The sequence below is a fragment of the Sesamum indicum genome, linkage group LG4 (assembly GCF_026168435.1).
Source record: "Sesamum indicum cultivar Baizhima isolate 11 linkage group LG4, ASM2616843v1, whole genome shotgun sequence".
Taxonomy (NCBI): domain Eukaryota; kingdom Viridiplantae; phylum Streptophyta; class Magnoliopsida; order Lamiales; family Pedaliaceae; genus Sesamum; species Sesamum indicum.
This window is the reverse complement of record NC_142660.1, coordinates 2,749,420-2,773,889: the sequence shown is the minus strand read 5'-3', so window position 1 is coordinate 2,773,889 and position 24,470 is coordinate 2,749,420. Positions and strand designations below refer to the sequence as shown.

The 24,470-nt window shown below is 38.3% G+C and overlaps 2 protein-coding genes, 1 long non-coding RNA gene and 1 pseudogene across 6 annotated transcripts; 3 read left to right on the top strand and 1 right to left on the bottom strand.

The window, feature by feature from the left end:
• The first annotated feature begins 990 nt into the window (after positions 1-990).
• Positions 991-13,197, top strand: LOC148788248 (uncharacterized). 3 transcript variants are annotated; one of them, XM_088880169.1, is made up of 5 exons: positions 991-1,351; positions 1,868-1,931; positions 3,247-4,685; positions 9,018-9,081; positions 9,959-10,243. In XM_088880169.1, exons 3-4 carry the CDS (start codon positions 3,248-3,250, stop codon positions 9,041-9,043), a joined length of 1,464 nt encoding a protein of 487 aa, XP_088736295.1. In that variant the 5' UTR covers positions 991-1,351; positions 1,868-1,931; position 3,247; the 3' UTR covers positions 9,044-9,081; positions 9,959-10,243. The 3 variants fall into 3 exon arrangements, 2 of the variants coding, with proteins under 2 accessions (XP_088736295.1, XP_088736296.1); XR_016065390.1 differs by lacking the exons at positions 991-1,351; positions 1,868-1,931; positions 3,247-4,685 and adding exons at positions 8,392-8,501; positions 12,139-12,365; positions 12,477-13,197 and having other exon boundaries at positions 9,959-12,022; XM_088880170.1 differs by lacking the exons at positions 991-1,351; positions 1,868-1,931 and adding an exon at positions 1,938-2,864.
• Positions 13,198-13,201: 4 nt separating this feature from the next.
• On the top strand, positions 13,202-14,524 carry LOC148788247 (uncharacterized; annotated as a pseudogene). Its single transcript, XR_016065175.1, has 4 exons — positions 13,202-13,234; positions 13,302-13,312; positions 13,423-13,717; positions 13,813-14,524. The product of XR_016065175.1 is annotated as an uncharacterized LOC148788247 (transcript).
• Positions 14,525-17,847: 3,323 nt separating this feature from the next.
• Positions 17,848-21,151, bottom strand: LOC148788246 (uncharacterized). Its single transcript, XR_016065217.1, has 2 exons — positions 21,000-21,151; positions 17,848-20,903 (listed from the first exon to the last, which is right to left on the bottom strand). It is a non-coding gene; the product is annotated as an uncharacterized LOC148788246 (long non-coding RNA).
• Positions 21,152-22,698: 1,547 nt separating this feature from the next.
• Positions 22,699-24,421, top strand: LOC105160080 (F-box protein At5g49610). The gene is made up of 2 exons (XM_020693143.2): positions 22,699-23,232; positions 23,320-24,421. Exons 1-2 carry the CDS (start codon positions 23,022-23,024, stop codon positions 24,246-24,248), a joined length of 1,140 nt encoding a protein of 379 aa, XP_020548802.1. The 5' UTR covers positions 22,699-23,021; the 3' UTR covers positions 24,249-24,421.
• Positions 24,422-24,470: the final 49 nt, after the last annotated feature.

Genomic DNA, 24,470 nt, shown 5'->3' with positions numbered 1-24,470 from the left:
CTAAGGACAAGCCAATACTGACTATGCTAGAATGGATCAGGGAATTTATGGTGAGGAGGTTGTAGGAAAATAGAGACATGGCTGGAGCAAAGTGGAAAGGAAGAATCTGTTCAAGAATCAAAAAAATAATTGACAAACATATAGAGAAAGTTGGTGATTGTATTCCCATCAAAGCTGATAATTTCCGTTATCAGATATCATGCTTTGGGTAGTCAGTATGAAATAGACTTGTCAAATCATACTTGCACTTGTAGGAAGTGGGAACTTAGTTGAATCCCCTATAAGCATGCTATCTCAGCAATTTTCAATCAGAAAAGATGATCCTAAAGATTACATAGATGACTGTTATTTTGTAATTGCTTATAAGACGGTATATGCAAGTGCAATAAGGCCAATAGGTGGTGAGAACCAGTGGAATGAGACCTGTTTCATACCTCCATTGCCACCAAACTTTGGCAGAAGAAGTGGGAGACCTTCCAAGGCAAGAAGAAGAGATCCAGATGAGCCTATGATGAAGACTAAAAAAGGGAAAAGAGGCAATGCAATGAAGCTGAAAAGACAACAGACAATAGTTAAATACTCAAAATGTGGTAAAGAAAAGCACAATGCAAGGACATGTCCCACTAAAGATCAAACACAAGCAACTGAAGAAATTGAAAACTTGACCATTGAAGAACCAACTATAGATGTCTTTGGAGAGAATTATGGAGCTGATGAAGATTTACCAACAAAATCAAAGGTCAATGTAAGGAAGAGGGGGAGGATTTCAACACAACAATCCCAAAATAATGTGGTGAAGAAAGAACATAAAGTGGCCCGTCCCCATTTTTTTGGTATTTTTTGTTTACTGGTTAAGATTTTGTATTTTTTCTAGTTGTTTTTTCATAATTTGTTCTGATGTTTCTTAGGGGAAAGACAAAGGAAAAAAAGTGGTCACAAATGAGGCAAAATATGTGACGTCCGTAGAATTTTTCATGTAATCGGGAGACTAATTGGTAATTATTAAAAATTTAAATTTAATTAGTAAATAAAATTATAGATTGAATTTGGAATGTACTAACACTTGAACGGATTAAATTGAAGTTTATTATAATATTTGGTAGTAAATTATACTAATTAGGAAATTAGGAAGGACACAATGGTAATTATCAAAAGTATAATATATATATATAAAAAAAAAAAGGAAAAAAGAGGTGGGCAGTGGCATGTGCTGCCACCGCCTCACCAATTATTAAACATATATATATATATATATATATATATATAAGTATGTGAATTGAAAGGGAAATTACATATTAACACACACACCCACATTTACACACACCGACGCACACACATTCGGAAAACAGAGGTACGGATTTTAGAGTTTAATCTTTAATAATTTATATAACTATATTATTTAATTAGTCCGTTTATTAAATGTTGATTATATTGAGCGGTGAACTATTTAATCGGAGTATTTTATGATTTTGGCTATTTAAATTAGTGTCGTATTAAATATCACAATTGCTATAAAAATGATATAGTTGGGTAATTAAATATTAGATTTGTTAGATTTAATTATCCTTATAGTTAATTTATACAATTCCATCGGAATGATTAATCAAATATGTAATTCTATGTATTGTTGCTTAATTAAATTGTATAGCAACGGTAAATTGACAGAAAATTCATAGAAATACTTTGAAAGTTATATTTTAGAAATATTATGTTATTAATTAGGGAAAGGAGGTTTCAGTGGTAATATAATTTACGAATGTTATTAAAAATGATAGTTATAAATACATAAGGGGTTTAATTAAGTGAATTCTTATGAATTATTTGGTAAATTAAATATATTGATTATACGTATTATAATTTATTATAGGGCGTGACGACAAGATAGAGGGTTGAGCAGTCCCTCGTAAAACAGAAGCATTTTGGGATATAAGGTAAGTATAGCTAATTGGATTTATATATATATATATATATTTATATGTGTAGTATTGTATAATATATATATATTGGTTTCTTGGATGCGAACGTGGATTTGGCTTTATATTATTACACGTGGCTTTCGTATATTGATTGTTTACATAATTAGTTGTGGATTATTTGAATATCGGTGAAATTGTTACTATGTGGTATGTGATGGTAATGTAGAGGTATGCGTGATATGATTATGTGATAATCATATAATTGATTGTTGATGAAATCTAATTGGGAGTTGTTATTGAGAAAGTGATTATTTTAAAGAATAGAATGACGATTGTGAATGGAAATAAAAGATGATGCTTACCTAGTTGGAAACACAGTCAATGGTTTATGAAAATGTGATTGATATTGAGATATGAAAAATATGTGAATTAAGCTAGGTACCATGGCGCGTAGGGTACCGGGGTATTCCGGGGCAGCAGGGAATATCCTGTGCTTGTTAGCTACACACTGGGGTGGTGTGGGGGTACCATGTTTGTTGTGATGTCCTGTGCTATATTGCTACACAGCTGAAGTAAAAGAGTGTGGGGATATCACACAACGGGTATCCTGTGCTGTATATGAGATGATGATGGCCGGCGAAACCATTGACTGATGTATACCAATTAGAGTAAGTGGGGCCCTTAGCTAATAAACGATAATGTTGAATACTGTGTCATAGCTTGATTTATATTTGTGAATAGGTATTACTGCTTATATTTGTTGTTGCTATTGATAATGACTGTTAGTCGATGTGACTGCATGTACGTGAAATTGTTGACTGTATGTATATATAAATTGATCAGCTATACTTATTGAGTAGGCAGCTCATTCCTTGCCACGTACTTTTCATGAGATAGGTCACACTGACTAGCCACATTGACTTTGAGCGGTGCCGTTGTCTTTATTAGGTGGGTCAGCCGTGACTTCTGAAGCCAAAGTTTTTGATTGTTGGGTTGTAAATATTCTGGTCTTTTATCGGGATTTATGTTTAAAGTTGTGGTATGATTTTTCTTGAGGTTATGTACACGAGAACATGTAGTGAGGGTAGATATTACTTTTGGCGGTATATATTATCTTTTGTGACATATAATATTATATTGATAAATTAGAATTTATTTTACTGATTGAAATAGAATTACTTATAGAATGAATTTTGATTAAAGAAAGGATAAAATAGTAATAATTAGGTGTAGCGAGTAGGGGGTGCTACATTGGGTGGTATCAGAGCAGGTCTACGTTTCTAGGGTAATGATTGTGAGATGTCTTTAATGATTGAATTCTTTAATGTAGGATGGCTTCTCAAGGTACACGTGCTGACCTAGTAGCTAATAGAGAAGAGTCAGCGGAGTCCGTAGAGGGCTCAGTGGCACCTGCAAGTGCAGGTGAGGTGGAAGTAGGTCGAGAGGGTGTTGGTGCTGAGGCTCCTATTCCTCCCGGTGGTGCTCCAGCGACAGGATTACCACCAGAGTATGCACAAATATTTCAAATGGCTTTTCAGGCCCAAGCACAAGCACAAGCGCAGTTACTTGCACAGGCGCGCGCATCCACTCCAGTGCCAGCACCAGTAGTTCCTACCATTGATCGTAACTATGAAAGAATCAGAAAGATGGGGGCTACAGAATTTGAGGGTACACTAGACCCAGAGGTTGCTGAGAGATGGTGGGAAAAAGTCGAAGATGTGATGAACTTAATAAATTGCACTCCAGAGGATCGACTTAAATATGTTGTTTCTTTGTTCGTGGGTAATGCCTTGATTTGGTGGAGGTCTGTAAAGAGGGGATATGAGCCAAGAGAAATAACTTGGGCTGAGTTTCAGAAAGAATTTGATGATAAATACAGACCCAAGATGTACCGAGACAAGAAGAGGATGGAGTTTCTGAATTTAGTGCAAGGGGATGATCAGACAGTGGCAGAATATGAACTCCGTTTTGCAGCACTAGCCAAATATGCACCAGAAGCAATTGCAACGCAGGAGGATCGTTGTTATCGTTTTGAACAGGGGCTACGACCGGAGATCAGAAGAGGCCTTGCAGTCAGAATTACAAATTTTAAAATTCTTGTTGAATCGGTGGTTCGGATGGAAGAAGCAGTAATGGAGGACAAGAAGAAGGGGGAAGAGAAGAGGAAATCAACATATGCAATAGGGGAATCGAGTAGGTTGACCAAAAGGGGAACCGGACGCTCATTCTCAGCGGGAAGTGGGAGTTTTACACGTGGTGGTCCCATTTTTCGAGGAAGCAGTGGACAGAGGTTTGGGGGATCCACGGGCTATAACAGAGGTTCATCCGAACGCAGCTCATTTGCTACGCCTTCTACTGGATTAGGAAGGGGAGCTGGACCGAGTTATGGTCGAGGACCAGTTTTTCCTCCGAGTTGTTCTACTTGTGGAAGACAACATCAAGGGCCATGTTGGAGACGGGATAATATACCGAAGACTTGCTATCGCTGTGGAGGTAGAGGACACATAGCCAGAAATTGTTCCAGTCAGACTATAGGCGTGACTGAAAGTGTTGCTAGCGGGACCCAGAGCCAAAGCAGTATTGGGAGTAGTGACAGGGGAACTGGGAGAGGCAGAGGCAGAGGTAGAGGCGCGGGTAGCAGAGATAGTGGCCACGCCATTAGTAGCGGTATGAGGGGGGTTGGAGCACAAGTTACTCAGGGACAGACCCAGGCAAGGATATATAACATTACTAGAGAGGAAGCCCCAGCATCGAATGACGTGATATCAGGTACGATATTGTTATATGACATTGCGGCTTATGTTTTGATTGATCCTGGATCTACACATTCATATATTTCATCCGAATTTGCATCTAAAATACCGGGAGAGAATAGTCCGTTGGGATGTAATTTGATGGTTTACTTGCCCGTGGGAGGGGGTGTAGTAGTGAACAGTGTTAGAAAAGGGAGTTTAGTGAGAATCGGAGATGTAAATTTACCTGTAGACCTTATAGTGCTGGATCTGAAGGAGTTTGATGTGATTCTGGGGATGGATTGGTTAGCGCAACATAAAGCAATAGTTGACTGTTATAAAAAGGAAGTAATGATCGAATGTTCTGGCGAATCAAAAGTAATATTGGTGGGGGATCGTCAGGTAGTACCAGTTTGTGTAATATCAGCTATGGAGGCAAGACGATTGATGTTAGAGGGTTGTGAAGCATATCTAGCCCATGTGGTAGATACCGAAAAGGTTAATCCCACATTAGAGGAAATCCCGGTAGTGAGAGACTTCCCTGAAGTATTTCCTGATGACTTACCAGGATTGCCACCGCATAGGGAAGTGGATTTTGCTATAGAAACTCTTCCAGGAGTTGCCCCAATTTCTATTGCGCCGTACAGAATGGCTCCAGTGGAATTACACGAGCTCAAAAAGCAAATTGAAGAATTATTGGGGAAAGGATTTATCAGGCCGAGTACTTCGCCGTGGGGAGCACCAGTGCTGTTTGTGAAGAAGAAAGATGGGAGCATGAGGTTATGCATCGACTACCGGCAATTAAACAGAGTAACAGTGAAGAATAAATATCCATTGCCGAGGATTGATGACCTGCTAGACCAGCTAAAGGGAGCTACAATATTTTCAAAGATCGATTTGAGGTCTGGGTATTGGCAGTTGAGGATTGCAGAGAATGACATACCGAAGACAGCTTTCCGTACTCGTTATGGTCATTATGAGTTTCTGGTAATGCCTTTTGGGTTAACAAATGCACCAGCGGCATTCATGGCATTAATGAACCGTACATTTCAGGAATATCTGGATCACTTCGTTATTGTGTTTATAGATGACATTTTGGTATACTCGAAGGATAGAGATGAGCATGAGCAACATTTGAGGATAGTCTTACAGATTTTGAAAGAGAAGGAATTATATGCTAAGTTAAGCAAATGTGAATTTTGGGTAAATCAGGTGGTTTTCCTTGGGCATGTAGTATCTGGTGATGGGGTTATGCCTGATCCTTCAAAAGTAAAAGCTATTATGGAGTGGAGAGTGCCAAAGAATGCTACTGAAGTCCGAAGCTTCTTAGGGTTGGCTGGATATTACAGGAGATTTGTTGAGGGTTTTTCTATAATTGCCGGTCCTCTAACCAAGTTGCTAAGAAAGGGGGTAGAATTTCAGTGGACGGAACAGTGTCAACAAAGTTTTGATGAGTTGAAGAAGAGACTGACCTCCAATCCAATTTTGGTGTTGCCATCTGGTAGCGGTGGATATATAGTGTATACAGATGCTTCTAAACGGGGTTTGGGATGTGTGTTGATGCAAAACGGAAAGGTAATTGCTTATGCGTCCCGTCAATTAAAGAACCATGAATTAAATTATCCTACACATGACTTAGAGTTAGCCGCGATTGTGCATGCCCTGAAGATCTGGAGACATTACTTGTACGGAGAAAAATTTCAGATCCTTACTGACCATAAAAGTTTGAAATATATCTTGACACAAAAGGAATTGAATTTGAGACAGAGAAGGTGGATAGAATTGCTGAAGGATTATGATTGCACTATTGACTTCCATCCAGGGAAAGCGAACGTGGTAGCAGATGCCTTGAGTAGAAAGAGTTCAAGTACATTAGCCAATCTGGGGAGTCACAATCAGACATTGCTACTGGAGATGAGGTCTATGAATACGAAACTAGAGGTTGATTAGGTAGCGGGTTTATTGGCAGCCTTGCAAATTAAACCAGACTTTGTGGATCAGATCAAAGAAGCACAGACTCGAGACGCTTTCTTATTACGAATGTTGGAAAGAATAAGACTTGGTAAGAAAACAAATTTTTCAATAAGAGGTGATGGAGTACTAGTGAATGGGGGACGAGTTTGTGTGCCTGATACAGATGGGTTACGCGAAGCAATTTTGCAGGAAGCTCACAATTCACCATATGCGATGCACCCTGGTACTACAAAAATGTATCGAAATTTAAGACCTTACTACTGGTGGCAGACAATGAAGTGTGGCTGAATTTGTGGCTAAATGTATGACATGTCAGCAAGTAAAGGCAGAACATCAGGCACCAGCAGGTAAACTGCGACCTCTATCAATACCAGAATGGAAGTGGGAGAAGATCACTATGGATTTTGTCGTGGGGTTGCCACGAACATTCAGAAAGCACGACGCTATTTGGGTAATTGTGGATAGATTGACAAAATCTGCTCATTTCTTGCCGGTACGAATAACTGATTCTCTGGATAAGTTAGCTGGATTATACATTTCTGAGATAGTGAGATTACATGGAGTCCCTGTATCGATTGTGTCCGACAGAGATCCCCGATTTACCTCACGCTTTTGGGAAAGTTTACAAAGGGCATTGGGCACAAAGTTACATTTCAGTACCGCATTCTATCCTCAAACAGATGGCCAATCAGAAAGAACGATACAAACCCTAGAAGATATGATGAGAGCTTGTACAATGGAGTTTAAGGGCAACTGGGATGATCATCTACCTCTAATGGAGTTTGCATATAATAACAGTTTCCACTCTAGTATCGGTATGGCTCCATATGAAGCTTTATATGGAAGAAGATGTCGCAGTCCGATTTGTTGGGATATAGAAGGACTAAGACAGCTAGAAGGTCCTGAACTGGTGCAGGAAACAGTGGAAAAGGTACAGGTAGTTAAGAAGTGTTTGAAGGCAGCACAAGATCGACAAAAAATTATGTTGATCAACACCGAAGAGAGATGGAGTACGAAGTAGGTGATAAGGTTTTCCTGAAAATATCGCCTTGGAGGGGAATTCTGAGGTTTGGCAAGCAAGGAAAGCTGAGTCCGAGATACATTGGGCCGTATGAAATTATTGAAAGAATTGGACCACTGGCGTATCGACTGGCATTACCGGCAGAGTTGTCACAAATACATGATGTTTTCCATGTTTCGATGCTGCAACGATATCGGTCTGATCCTAGCCACATTATTCATGAGCCGGAGATAGAGATTTCTAAGGAGTTAACATATGTGGAGGAGCCTGCAGAGATTTTGGATAGAAATGTAAGGAAATTAAGAAATAAAGATATACCGATGGTAAAAGTAAGATGGACTCATCATTCCCCGAGGGAGGCAACTTGGGAGGTTGAGGAGCATATGAAAGAGAAATACCCCTATTTATTCCATTAAGCGGGTAAGTTACTTAAATTTCGGGGACGAAATTTTTATTAGGAGGGGAGAATTGTGACGTCCGTAGAATTTTTCATGTAATCGGGAGACTAATTGGTAATTATTAAAAATTTAAATTTAATTAGTAAATAAAATTATAGATTGAATTTGGAATGTACTAACACTTGAACGGATTAAATTGAAGTTTATTATAATATTTGGTAGTAAATTATACTAATTAGGAAATTAGGAAGGACACAATGGTAATTATCAAAAGTATAATATATATATAAAAAAAAAAAAAGGAAAAAAGAGGTGGGCAGTGGCATGTGCTGCCACCGCCTCACCAATTATTAAACATATATATATATATATATAAGTATGTGAATTGAAAGGGAAATTACATATTAACACACACACCCACATTTACACACACCGACGCACACACATTCGGAAAACAGAGGTACGGATTTTAGAGTTTAATCTTTAATAATTTATATAACTATATTATTTAATTAGTCCGTTTATTAAATGTTGATTATATTGAGCGGTGAACTATTTAATCGGAGTATTTTATGATTTTGGCTATTTAAATTAGTGTCGTATTAAATATCACAATTGCTATAAAAATGATATAGTTGGGTAATTAAATATTAGATTTGTTAGATTTAATTATCCTTATAGTTAATTTATACAATTCCATCGGAATGATTAATCAAATATGTAATTCTATGTATTGTTGCTTAATTAAATTGTATAGCAACGGTAAATTGACAGAAAATTCATAGAAATACTTTGAAAGTTATATTTTAGAAATATTATGTTATTAATTAGGGAAAGGAGGTTTCAGTGGTAATATAATTTACGAATGTTATTAAAAATGATAGTTATAAATACATAAGGGGTTTAATTAAGTGAATTCTTATGAATTATTTGGTAAATTAAATATATTGATTATACGTATTATAATTTATTATAGGGCGTGACGACAAGATAGAGGGTTGAGCAGTCCCTCGTAAAACAGAAGCATTTTGGGATATAAGGTAAGTATAGCTAATTGGATTTATATATATATATATATATATTTATATGTGTAGTATTGTATAATATATATATATTGGTTTCTTGGATGCGAACGTGGATTTGGCTTTATATTATTACACGTGGCTTTCGTATATTGATTGTTTACATAATTAGTTGTGGATTATTTGAATATCGGTGAAATTGTTACTATGTGGTATGTGATGGTAATGTAGAGGTATGCGTGATATGATTATGTGATAATCATATAATTGATTGTTGATGAAATCTAATTGGGAGTTGTTATTGAGAAAGTGATTATTTTAAAGAATAGAATGACGATTGTGAATGAAAATAAAAGATGATGCTTACCTAGTTGGAAACACAGTCAATGGTTTATGAAAATGTGATTGATATTGAGATATGAAAAATATGTGAATTAAGCTAGGTACCATGGCGCGTAGGGTACCGGGGTATTCCGGGGCAGCAGGGAATATCCTGTGCTTGTTAGCTACACACTGGGGTGGTGTGGGGGTACCATGTTTGTTGTGATGTCCTGTGCTATATTGCTACACAGCTGAAGTAAAAGAGTGTGGGGATATCACACAACGGGTATCCTGTGCTGTATATGAGATGATGATGGCCGGCGAAACCATTGACTGATGTATACCAATTAGAGTAAGTGGGGCCCTTAGCTAATAAACGATAATGTTGAATACTGTGTCATAGCTTGATTTATATTTGTGAATAGGTATTACTGCTTATATTTGTTGTTGCTATTGATAATGACTGTTAGTCGATGTGACTGCATGTACGTGAAATTGTTGACTGTATGTATATATAAATTGATCAGCTATACTTATTGAGTAGGCAGCTCATTCCTTGCCACGTACTTTTCAGGAGATAGGTCACACTGACTAGCCACATTGACTTTGAGCGGTGCCGTTGTCTTTATTAGGTGGGTCAGCCGTGACTTCTGAAGCCAAAGTTTTTGATTGTTGGGTTGTAAATATTCTGGTCTTTTATCGGGATTTATGTTTAAAGTTGTGGTATGATTTTTCTTGAGGTTATGTACACGAGAACATGTAGTGAGGGTAGATATTACTTTTGGCGGTATATATTATCTTTTGTGACATATAATATTATATTGATAAATTAGAATTTATTTTACTGATTGAAATAGAATTACTTATAGAATGAATTTTGATTAAAGAAAGGATAAAATAGTAATAATTAGGTGTAGCGAGTAGGGGGTGCTACAAAATATGTGCAAGTGGATAATGAGGCAGAAATTATTTTACCCCCAACTTTCACAATGAGTAAAGCTTTATTTGAAATTTGGTCCCTATTTATGCAGAGCTTTGTCACCTCACAATCTACAAAAAATGAGCTCTTGACCACCCTCCAAGAGCACAATCCAGTTTCCAACCCTCCCCAGTACACTAAGGTCGTGTTTACTACATGAGATTAAGCAGGACATCCGGCTGAATCCCTCACATTAGTCTGTTTACCTGTGAATTGTGTGGCCTAGTAATTAAAGTCGAAGCCCGGTATAGTGTTGGATGAAATGAGGTATACGAATCTGGCCAAAAGGGGTGGGATATGGTTCCTAACCAGCTATCCCATCTTTTAGGCTCAGCTGCTTTGCCTTTAATACCCTTAAATTAGCTATTCGAAATGACATAATTGTCCTCATACACACACCTACCAACTTAAATTTTTTGTCACCTTTTTCATTTTAAAGCATCATCTTCTCCAGAGCAAGCAGAAATGGAAGGGTTTTTACAGAGAAAGCGTCCTTATCATCCTAAAGTGAGTTCATCATGGCCGCTGACTTGGGTCTTGGTGATGTCGTTACTGTATAGCTACGTATTTTACCCTTTACTATTACGTTGTACATATTTCTTTCCAAGGAAAATTTTTTATTAATTTTTTTCCCCAAGATTCCTCGCCGGAGGTGCCATTTACGTTGTTGTCGCCAGTTTTGTTCGCATTCAGTTGTGCTGTTTCTGGTTAGCTCGGAAATCCCTCGAGATCTGTAGGTGAGTTTTGCTAAAACCCTCACTTTCTTTTTTCGCTCGCTTGGTGCCATTTGAGTAATGTTGCGCTGTATACACTTTATCGTTGTGAAATCTTGGCTGCTTGGGTTCAGCCCACTATTTTTTTTTTAAAACAGTGGCTGTGTAATTTTCATTGAATCATTACAAGGCTTTGTCGTTCTCACTGTATACCCCATTCACACAGTAAATAGTCCGCAAATGTTACATGCAATTTTGGGTTAAAAAATTTCCTTCGTTTCACTTTTTGTTCACAATAGAACAATGTTTTGTAATTTTCAAATTTTGTCACCTAGAAAATGTGGGGGAAGTTTGGATTATCTTTGGTATTGCCATCGTCATAATTATTTTTAGTATGAATAAATGTTTTTTTGCTCTTTAGGATGAGGTCAATTGAAAGATTACATTGGCTTTAATTATTTTACAACAAGTGATGGATGAGATTGCAGTCGCTCTGACTATATTCACTTATGTTACAAAATGCCTTACCTCCCCAAACCCTACTCGTGCTTGGTCTCGGCCTCCGAGATACTTAAGCAATACTAGGATACCGAACCAGGTTCATCACCTGCATAGGCTAGTTTCTATTTCAGTTGAGTCTTGCCTGCGTAACCTACGTATGGACCGTAACGCCTTCGAACGGCTGTACTATCTACTTGAGTATTCTAGAGGCATTTAACGAAGCAAACATCTTAGCATACCAGAGCAAGTTCCGATTTTCCTTAGTGTGGTAGCCCATCATAAAAAGAATTGTGTGATGAAGCATGATTTTCTACGTTCTGGCCGCACGATTAGCAAATATTTTGACCGTGTCCAAAAGCCAATAATTAAATTGTACAACGTCCTCCTAGCTTGGCCGACTCCGATTACCAAGGAATGCGCGGACCCCCGCTTGAGATGGTTTAAGGTACTAGTATTATTATTTGTTTGTTTCTCGATTAAGAATTCATTTTAATATGCTTATTCTACTTAGATGTTCTGATTATATTTACCTTTAATTTCTAATTGTAATCCATACCCTAGGGAAGTCTCGGGGCTTTAGATGGCACGTTCATTGATGTGTGAGTACCCGAACATGAAAAGGGACGATACTGAACATGCAAAGGTCAAGTGGTCGTGAACATACTTGGGGTGTGCAATCCCAACATGCAATTCATATACGTCCTTACCAGCTGGGAGGGGAGCGCAGTGGATAGCCGTGTTTTTACGTGATGCCGTCCACAGACCAGGTGGTCTAGGAGTTCCTACAGGTATCACTATGCTCCATACATGCTTGCTAAGATGTTTAAACTGTTGAATATGTGCGTTCATTAGTGCAAATAATAAAATTAGTGCGTAACGTTTGGTTATACCTTGTGTAGGCAATTACTACTTATGTGACAACGGCTATGCGAATGCCGAAGGTTTCTTGACTCCATACAGAGGTATTCGCTACCATCTAAGAGAACGAGACACTGGTACCGGCGGATCGCAGAACCATCAGCAATTTTCAACCTAAAGCACTCTTCTGCAAGTAACGTGATTGAGCGTACGTTTGGCTACTTAAAATGCGGTGGGGGTATTTTAAGGAGTCAATCATTCTATCCCATCAAGGTGCAAAACCGGATAATCTTGGCTTGTTGCCTATTGCACAATTTTTTAAGGACCGAAATGCCTGATGATCCGCTAAAAAATGACTTACCGAGTCTTGGAGATGATGCAACGGATGCTGAGGTTGACTGTGTGTGGAACATTGAGAGCAGCCCCTCATGATCCACTTGGAGGGATACAATGACGACATCCATATACAATGAGTGGACAAGTCGCCTGTGATGTCACATGCGACTGAAAAACCTATATCCTGCCCTCGTTGCTTAGGGTCATAACACTAATGATGTGCGTGAGATGTACGGTTAACTGTAATCATTATTCTGTTACCCTCTTATGTATAGCAGTATTTGTGTGAAGACTTGGTGTGATTCCTGAATTCTTGACATGTTTTACACTCGTTTCAATTGTTGCTATGTTGAAGTGCTATTATTGTAGACGACATTACGTTTATCCCATTTGTACAATGGCAATTTTTTTTTGTTTTTCGTTCGACGTCATGCTTTGCACAAAATTTACATTGGTGGTACAGGTTCTATCCTGGTCAATTATACATTTGCATTTAGCTATTTTACCAACACATATATTCTTTAGTGCAGGTTTCACCCCGGTAAGCTGATCGATCGTCCATTGAAAGATGGAGCTCGGATCTGATGAGGGTAGTAGCAGGCCGCGTCGTCGGGGAGGGAACAAAGATAGGCCTTCTAGTCGCTAAACCAGGACGGTTCTGGAAAAGGAATGTCTTATAGCAGGCCTGAAGAATTTGGTTGTAACTGGGTGGAAATGTGACAATGGCTTTAGGAATGGCTATCTCTCACAATTGGAGATGTATATGGCCAAGAATTTTCCACAATCGGAAATTAAGGCCGAACCACATATTACTTCTAAATTGCATGTTTGGAAGAAGCATTACTCAATGCTGACCACTATGCTGACGAAGTCGGGATTGGGTTGGGATGAGAGGAGAAATATGGTAACGGTGGAAGATGATGATGCCTGGGATGATTATGTGAAGGTATGAAATGAAAAATGTCATGCGTTTGCTACCTTCAACTGAAATAGCTCTTTTTCTTTAAAATTGATTTTAGCTTGTTGTCTTTGTTGTTTCAGATGGATCCTAACGCAAAGGAGATGCGTTTATAAGATATGGCCTTTTTTAAGCACATGGAGAGAAATATTTGGGAAGGATCGTGCGATTGGAGAGCGTAGTACGGACCCTTATAAGGATGCAAATGACATTAGAAATGAAGAGATGGCTGACACGCAGGATTTTTATGTGCCGAACGCTGAATAGAATCCAGACATAGGTTTTGTCGGGCTGGAGGAGGAGCCGATATCCTCATACAATGTCAACATCGACCCCACTATGAATTCATCTAGTTCAGCGAAACGGACGGGTAGCACTTCAAGGAAACGCAAGATAAGCGATACCCGTGAAGGTATCCCAAAGTTGGTTGAAATGGTGTCTACCTTTTGTGAGTCAGCTAACACACGCTTGGGAACATTGACTAGGGTGCTTGAAAGTGAACTGAGCGACCCCGAACACCGCGCGATGATCCTGCAGCAGGTTAGAGATTTGGAAGCATTTGATGAAAACACTTGATGGTTACAAATAGGCTGGTTAAGGACCCCAAAGAAATTGAGCTTTTTCTCGGTTTGACAAAGGATTTTAGGGTGAAGATGGTGCAGCTAATGCTTGCCGGTAAGATTTAACGATCGATCGTCCTCGCTCGGACCCTTACCTTAAATTATTAATAGTTTTTGCTAAATATCATCGGAATGCTATGCACAAATATTGCACCCACCTAACCATGATTTGGTATGAGGAATTTTATTTTGTGTAATTTTGTATACTGAACAAGGTGTGCGAATTGGTGCTCTTCATACTGATCAGTTATGTATTCTTTAGCTTTATTGTTGCTCTGTTAATGCCTTGTTTATAAGCTTGTTTCGTTTTTATTTTAATTAAAACGACTCATCCACAACCATAAACTGCACTTTGAATTACAATGTGTAATATTTGACAATATAATTTTTTTGTATTACTCATCCTTTCGAGAGTTCCAGTGTCATAAACTAAAGCAAAATATTATAAATTTTGTTTAATATGCTAAAAATTGTGAAACATAGGATACCTAAATACAAAGAATATAACATGGTAATTACATTAATTTTTGGGTCAGTGATTCATAATTTGGAGTCATTTCGCTTTGGATTATGTCATATCAAATATTATTACTGCATGCACAAATAAATACTATTAACTTAATTACGCCATGATAGTAAAAAGTAAGAATCAGTGGATTTATTTCAAATGTAAATGGTAGTTTCCACAAAACAAGTGTTTACGTTCAGTTTAGTTCAAATACCATATAAACAACATACCAATATAAACAAAAACAAAAAAAAATTCAAAACATGAAATATGCACATCGCCCTTAATAAATTTTTTCAAAGTTGAATAGGGGCTAACAAAATCATCAATTCGACTAAACAAAAACAAAATTCTATTCAAGCATCCATCTCCCCAAGACAACCTTACCCTTCTTTCCACACGTTTTTTTTTACCAACCACATCGCACAGACTTTAGTCTTCATCTTCACTTGTGACTAAATTCACTACCTCAAGCTCTTCCTCATCTCTGACTCCCAAGAAAATGACGTCCGATCCATCCTGGCATCGTAAATTTCCATACTGTTTCCACCGGATGGAGAAAGCACACCTCCAGCGAAGGTCTCCTTCATCTATTCCCACTTCCGTTCGCCAAAATAGTAATACACCTTAGCAAAGGGATTCTCCTGCATTGTACATGTTGTAACGTGAAACACCCTTTTCAAGAAAAACATGACTGTTCTGGGTATCCCAAAATTTACAAAGCAAAAGTAGAGACTCATACCCAGATTACCCTCTTCCATTCCTCCCGCCTGCCGACAATCCTGTTGGTATTCTCATTTCATGCGATGGACGGATCTGCCAGCAAGAAGGTGTCATAGCGCAACCTAAGTAGGCGCAATTTAGTTTTAAAAAAAGACAACGGCCAGTCTCTTTCGGTATTGGTTATTCAGAGATAGGAGATTCGGGCGGCGTGGGTCGGACTGGTTTATGCCTCGGAAGGCCTGGTAGGAGAGGGCGTTAACAAATACATCGTCAATCTTCTTCGTCCAAGTCTTACTGTAGAAGTACTGGCTCTAGCCTATGGGTATTTTACGGCTCAGCATTATCATAGACTGGCTGCTTGGAAAAAGGAGAAAAGAGGGTAAAGTTTAGGAAGAAAAAAGACGGGTAGGGTTTCGGGTGAGAGGACAACAGACAGGAGGGTAAATGGAAATGAAGTTGGAAGGGTGAAATTCCTAAAAAAGCGCGCAAATTATAGCGTCTGTTCGTTTGGGTGGACACTGCAAAATCCGAAAGGGTGCGTTGGAAAACAGCCGCGAATCATCTCCCTTTTTACTCTTGCAGTTCGGTTAATTAATGATGCTTTAAATCTCTATTAAATTCCTAAACTTCTGTACAGTGAAATATAACTACATGCATAAAATTAATGGCAGTACGCCGTGTTATTGTTTTGCAACATTTGAAAGTAGAATCCCTAGAAAAGGGTTTCTTAGATGTGCATGCCAACAAAAGTTGCTTAAAATTGCTGGTTTGAATATTGGCAAGGTTAGAGGAACTGTGACTATGTTTTATATCTGTTGTAATGAGCATGATTATAAAAATTCTAGTAAGTTCATCATTATATTTATTCTGTTCTACTTAATATAAAATACTTGTGAAAAGCACTTAGCAATATAAACAGAACAGAAGAATAAGCAAAAATTAATATGCATAAACAAAGGCGTCTACAACTTTTTTCCCCCTAGACACGACCACAGGGCCACCAAAAGCATTTAGAAAAAAAAAAAAGGAAATTAACAGCCTTCCGCAACCACTGCACACATTTTTTTTTCTGGCACCACCACGGCTTCAAGAGCAATTTTTTCCGTTACCAACAATAGCACACACACCTCAACTTTCATCTTCACTTGTTACCAGATTGACCACCTCAGGCTCTTCGTCTGCTTTCACTCCTAGGAAGATGACGCCAGATCCAATCGTCGCTGCCTCTATCAATATCTATACTTGATCCACGGAACGATGATAGCACAGCTCCATCGAATATCTCCCACATCTGATCCCACTTTAGCTCGCCGAGATAGTAATACGCCTTGGCAAATGGGTTCTCCTACGAAACATCGTTTTTTTTAAGAAAAATGTGTTATTTTTTAACAAAGCACAGTTTTGTAAAACCAACGTAGAAAGGCATACCCGTATTATTTTCTTCCAGTCATCTCTCCGACCGACCATTCTGTTGGTTTCCTCATTCCATTTGAAAGACAGATCTTCCAACACCTTTCCGAAGGTCTCGTATCGCAAACAAAGCAGACTGAGTTTATTTCTATAGAAATCATATGGCTAGGACCGGCCGGCATACCTGTTCACCGTATCTGCCGCTTTCTTCAACAACTCGTGGTCCGGGGCGGAGTGGGTCAAACTGGTTTCGCCCCATCAAGGCATGGTAGTAGAGGTAGTTGACAAAGACATCATCGATCTTCTTCGTCCAGCTTGGCATATAGAAATAGCAACTCTGGCCCATGGGAAGTTTACGGCTCGGTATTGTATTCGGTGGGTGATTGGACTGCGGTAGGGATTGGTATAGAAAGGAAGAAGAATGGGGACTATGGTTTGTGAAGCAGAAGAATGGACGGTTTCACTGATGAAGGAGAATGGCAGGGTTGAGGGGCTTAAAAAGGCACGCAATTGTGACCTTTTGCATCCCATTAACTATGGCCCTATGGTCATGATTGGACGCTGCGAAAAAAGACAAAGTAGTGTCCCGACACAACGGTAATTATGGCCTATTTTACATGGCACTTCAGTTAATGATGGTTGCTTTATGTCTCTGTTAATTACATTAACTTATATACAATAGAATATAACTACATAGATACATTAATTTGAGGACATGTATAACGCTTGTAATTAAGAATTTGCTGTAATAAATTACTATATTATTACACCTAAACTGATTTTATGATACACTTTACTGTAATAAAATGTATACAGTAGAATATAGCAATACATTAATAAATCAAAACTGACCAAAATACAGACAATACATAAAAAAAATTACAATTTAACATAAATACAGAAAACATGCATTACTTTAATAAATTCATAATTTCTACCATATGGCAACAACACTGTTCAACACGTGCAATTAGCGACCTAAACCTCACATCTTTACTCACCAACCTTATCCTGAACCTTCAACTTCTCTCACTCAACCTTTTTCAACAGCGTTCGATTCGATGCAGAAGAGCTGGCCTGTCTGTCGGACTTTGTAGCTAGAGGGCTTTCACATTTGGGCAACTTTGGCTTCTTTTCGGTGCTGGGCACGCCAGGTAGCGGCTACAATAAGTCAGCATCATCGTCACATCCATAGAAGTCGTCAATGAAGTTCCACAATGACAAGGTTGATGTCGAGCTGTCTGATACATATGGGCAAGGATCCCTTTCAGCATCTCCCGCTGCTTTGGTTGTTTCAACCAAAGGTGGAGCATCAGACACCTTCTCCAATTTACCTTCTTTCAGTTCGGGCTCAGTATCCTCCACGGTTCCAGAATCTAAATCAACTAGATGCGCAAACAATTGACATAACTCCTCCCAAATATCCTCGTATGCGTTAACGTAGCACTTCCTGATACGATATTACTAGAGTAACATATTGAAACAGGCGAAAAATATGGGAACATGTTGTCAAAGTTTTATGCAGTATACGAAAATATCACAATATGTAGATCGATTGCTTTAAATTGAGAATTCACCTTACAGAAATCCTTTCACGTTCCATCAAGCGCCATGTCAAATCTAAGATGCTTATTCCACATGACATCCCACTGGATGACTAGCTTACCGAAGATGTCATGCCATTCCCGAAGGAACTTCACCACTTATTTTCCCTAGGCCAAATCGATTTTTTCTCCATGACACTTAAGAACTTCAGCTAACGAGTCAGAAATGGCAAAGTTGTTTTCACGATCTGGGTGAAAACGGCCCTTTTTGGCGTGATCAAGTAATTTTAGAACAAATATTTTTTCCATATCTTTCGTCCATTTTGAACAGTAAAACATATATCTTTGGTAATAATATCCATCAGGCCAAATCATCAACTATTTTTAGAAAGAAAAGTGTGGGGTGGACTGCAAAAGGCAACAATGTTGTGGCAAGTGCAAATATTGCAAATGCGCTCAAATTTATAGGGCAATGGAAGTAAATGAGATTGGATGCGTTGGTCAATCAATGGCCAAAACTATTCACTTGTAATGTTGAATAAAACTGTTGCATAGGCATTAATTCAGGTTTCGATTCTACTAAATCCGATAGGTGGAAATAATTAATCCGTATTTGATAAATATGTTAGGATTGGATGCTTGTAGGCATTAATTTAGGTGTTTCCTATACTAAATCCAGTAGGTGGGATTATTTAATCCCTTTTTGTGGCACTTGGTTGGGATTGGATGTTTGTAATTGGTAAATGCATAGGTTGAAAATGGAAACAGTCGGATGGTGCCGCCATTTTCTACAGATTCAGCCAATTTATTACCGCTTAGAGCTTTATCATTAATGTTGAGTGTTTTGTCAACATTAATGAAGTAGTTGTGGGTTGGGTAGTTCAATCAATTGAAATGAGACACAATATTTTCTTTGGGGGGTGAGGGTAAACACAGCCTGAATGAAAATACTACAGCCGTAATCATATTCTTATATATGAATTGGTGTATGAGGGTGGATAATAAAATGAGAAGAATATTACAGTTATTTCAAATGTTCAATGTATGCAAAGCACAACATAACATTGGTGACAAATAGGTGAAAGATGTAGATATACATTGAAGCATTTCGAGGTAGTGGGATTCAAACACAATTGAATTTGTACACGACGTGCGTTATCAATTTTAACGCACGTCAAAATGACAAGTACATAAACTACGATAGAGAGCAAACATCTGAGCAATAAACAAAATATATTAACAATGACGGCTTCAACAAAGTTAACCCTTGAGAGTAATCCAAAGGGTCAATAGCCAAACAACTAGTGAGACGATACAATACTTCTGTAAAGTACGCCGATGCATCTCCTCAGCTTCGAGACGTTCATTGACACATTTCATGCGACTTTCATATTTCGAAATTCTGTTAAGCAATCTGGGAATAATCTCTTTGGACCTACGGCACATGGGGGGTCAACCCATTCGAATGTGCCACAGTAACGGCTCTGGATATGAAACACTATTATGTGATTTATGTACCTATCGTGAATTATACAAGCGCAACGAATGTAAAGATCATTCCTATACGCCGAGGCTAAGCAATGACAATTATCGACCTAATATTCTTTGGAGATGTATTAAATTTTTGTACAACGAACCTAAGTACCAGGGCAATCTCGAAATCTTCGACCTGGTTTAAGAGTAGTCCATGAAGTTCGTAGAACGATATCCTTACCACAACTGCAAAACCACAGTACAGCTTTGGTTAACCCATATGAACGTTGCCTACTAGTGGATTCATCCCCAGAATCGGTACTACTGAAATTGTGTGTGAACTGGTTATTGTCCATGTAGTTTGCCCTATAGATTAAGTGCGGGGATACAAGAGTTACAAGCATCAAATGTCCGATATTAGATCGCCCTCAGTGATTTCTACTCTATATTAATGTCGACCATATGAATGTAAATGGATTCAAGGGGAAACTACAGGTATGCGGAGTAGGAATTTTCCACAGTTGGACACTATGCAATCTGCTATTGGACAGTTTACAATCCCATTATACCTAACTTATAGTGTAGTACAACACAATCGAAAGCATGAAGGCTTGTGAATTAGAAACAATTACAAATAAGATGGGTGCCAAGTTATTGTATATGCTGACAGTGCATAACGATGTATAACAATATGAAGGGAGAATGTAAGGTATAACATCCCGCATAAAACAGACTACTGTAAAATAATTTGCGCCATAAATTAGATTGTACCTGGCAACCAATTGTAGCAATTAAGAGTGACAAACAGTGATAAGCTGACTTACAGTGATTGGAAAATTGTTGGAATGCTACAGAATTTCCTTGGTGCACCGCGGAAAGAGTACAGTCGATTAACCCTAGAACTCGGAAAGAGGGTTTCGGAAAAAAATGAGAGTCAGTATTTCTCGTTAATAAATGGTTGCAGAGAACGTGAAGTTGTTGCGGAAACTTACCCAAAAGATTGTGGTCGACGTCGTGCTTCTAATCAAAATCGAAAGATTGTCCGTCTTCGCCTGAAAATATCGAACGGGAGAAAACAGAATTGGGAAAAAGTTTGAGCTTAAAAGGGCCTCCAGGAAGAAGTAGCAAGAAATAGGAAAAATAGACTTCTTTGACTTAGTTGTACTATTTATTGCCACCAAAACTTTGGCATTTTGGTATCTGTATCTAAGCTTGGTAGTTTTTTTAGCCCCTTTGATTGGCAGTATTTGGCAATGATGTTTGATACACTTTTGAACAGTTTTGATTGGCAGTGTTTGGCAATTTTTTTCAAACTTATTCAAACATATTTCAAGGTGATCATATTTATATAATCTACTATTTACTGTTTTTTTATGTCTTTATAGATCGCATATAACATGTTTGTAGCTTATTATATTCGCAAACTACTTGATCCAATACAAATTGTTTATTATATTCACAATACAGTATACATACTGTTTGATCAAATGTATACGTAATAAATGCATTACTAGTCTTATACTAAAGGAACATAAACATAAAAATCCACTAATCTCAGCCTTACATAGCAATACACCATCAATTACATAAACATAGAAATTTACTTCCTTACACAATTTACTCCGTCTTTGCACCACTTACTAGCATCCAAATTAAAATAAAAAAAGAACCATGAAAAAGCAAGCAACTTGATGTAAAATTTCATCTTCTTTTTCATCTCTGTCTTCTCCTTTTTCTAGCTGATTCATCTTCCTCACCAAGCCAAGAATTGTAGGCCTTGCTCTTGAGCACATTGGAGGACCTTCCCACTGGAAGAATCTTCAACCAATTATTCTACATTTTTCAGCCAAAAAAACAATTAGAGAGTATGAAAAACTCAAAAAAAAAAAAAAAAAAAGGAAAAACGAATTGTTGTCTCCATGCCTTGTAGTCAGGACATGAACGGAAGCGTCTACCTGCGTTTTGGTCAGTCCAAGATGTGCGAATGTAAGTTGGCTTACCACAATAACAATGTATCCAACTAGGCATGGAAGACATATTCCAGTTTCTGCTTCAATCTTCACACAGCTGCAAGTTGTAAAGTCAGAGTCGGGCTCGGAGCAAAGATCGTCTTCTTCAGGGATGGGGACTATTGGGGATTAAGGATTTTAGTCTAGAAGGGTTCAACCAATTTAAGAGGTGAGAGTATTTCTTCTTCTTTTATTATGGGTTTTTTCTTTTCTTTTGGATTTTTTATTTTATTTTGTGTTTTTTTTTTTGCTTAATTTTTCCACGTCAACGCCTTAAGTAGCAATTACTTTTCACACTACAGCCACGTCAGCAAAACCCCGAAAACAAAACCCTAATTTGGCTCCAAGTAGGCAGATTCAGACTATTTTGAAAAATTTAATTGTCGGAGTCCTTCATTTGCCCCAAAAAAATAAATTTTGGGATATTATTTGCTACCCCTTTAACTAGAGTTTTTAATTTGCTACTTCCTAAGATACGGAGCAGTAAATGTAATTAAGCTCTATTTGTAATTACCTAATATAACTACAAATACATTATTACGATACATAAAATATTGAGTGCGTCTTGTCCATTAGTAATCATTAAATTTGACGGTTGGATAGGTGAAGATGGATCCGCCCCTTAATTATACTAATGAATGGATCAGTGCGTCATAGTTTGTTTCTGGATCTCATTCAGAAAGGAAAGAAAAAAACTGATGAATATAAATGCTAGTCAAATATAACTGCCCTGTTTTTCTCTATAACCTATCTGTATCCTAAATCAAGAATAATTTTCTGCAGAGCGTTTACTGTCCATAACCAGAATCAGGGCGGCAGAGAACCAAATACCATGGACAAAACAAAAAACAACACACGTCTCCGTGATACCACACACGAATCCCTGTTAACGTACTCCATCACGGAACGTGCGAACAACACCACCCATGGCAGTTTCCTCCAGGCAGGATGCGATGTCCTGAAGGTTGTCGAATGAGAAACCGTTGGTGATTCAAACTGCCGAAAATGGAGAAGGAAGAGGATGTTACAGGACGAAGTGTCCATTTCCCCGAGGAAATACTGCTTGAGATTCTTGTCAGACTCCCTGCCGAATCAATCTTCAGATTCAGATGTGTTTCCAAGAACTGGCGCTGTTTGATCTCTGATCCTTCGTTTTTTTCCTGTTACGTTGAACGGTCTCAACAGTCGCCTCCGTTTGCATTCATTTTCCAGTGTGGTAACTACAAAGGAATGCACTGCTTTGTTTCCTCTTTGAATACATTACATAATTTCAGTTCTCCATTCTTCTCTGATCACTTTCCAGGCCTAAAGGTCGAAGCAACAAGCAACGACTTGATTCTGTATCAATCGAATTTTCAAGAGCCCGTTTATTTTTTGGCCAATTCCTTCACAAGAAAATGTGTCAAAATCCCAATGCATTGCTCAAGAAGAAGTTACGGTGCTACCGGCTTAATCTCGTGTGTTAGAAATGGGATCACGAGCTACAACGTTGTGCGCCTCGTTAAGTCTTGTGACAGCAGTGGATTCTGTTTGAATCTCGAGACATTTTCTTCTGAAAATGGAGCGTGGAGGAGCTTCAAGATGAAACATTGCACGTTTAATGTGGAACTCGATGCAAGGCCATGCGTTGTTTACAAAGGAGTTCTTCATTGGATTTGCAATAGAATGACGGCCCTTTTGGCCTATGATCCTGGCAGGAGTCCTGATGAATGCCGTTTCATCAGCATACCAAATGAGACCTACAATGGGAACGGCATCAACGCAATCTTGGGAGTGTCTGGTGAAAATTTGTACTATTTTGAGATGTTTGGGATCTCTATTCAAGAACGTGAGCTGCCCAGATGGAAACTGTGGGTGCTGAAAGACTATAAAAGTGGGGAATGGAGTTTGGATCAAGAGGGAAAAGAAAGGAAAATAGAGTCAATTTCTGCTGTTTCGAATGTGCTTTCTACGTATAGCCCTCTCTTTCCAGTGGCACTTCATCCGTGGAATAAAGACATAGTGTATTTCTGGTACGAGGGTTATATCTTAACTTTCAGTGTCAAGAAAGGATGGTTTGAAGATAAGCTATCATCGTTTCGTTCCGAGAGCATCGTAGCGATGTGGGAAATATTTCCTCTGTCGATGCCATTATGTCCAACCCAACTTCCTCAGCCACAATGGGACAGCAGCAAATTGGCAATGTTTGCTGATGTAAAACCTGATACAGAACAACGAAACAGCTGGGCATGAAAACCGACTAATTATGCATTGGAAAGTTTCTTGATTCCCATGAATTTCAGCAAATACAGTTAATCAACTGTTCAAGTTACAACCTGGACAATGCTACCTTTCTTCACAGACAAGAACGCTTCCCTTTTTCTTTTATTGACATTTATGTCCAATCGCATCTTTCTTTTACTGGACTTTTACTTGTGTAGACTCTTCTTTTGGTATCCTTACACTTTATTACAT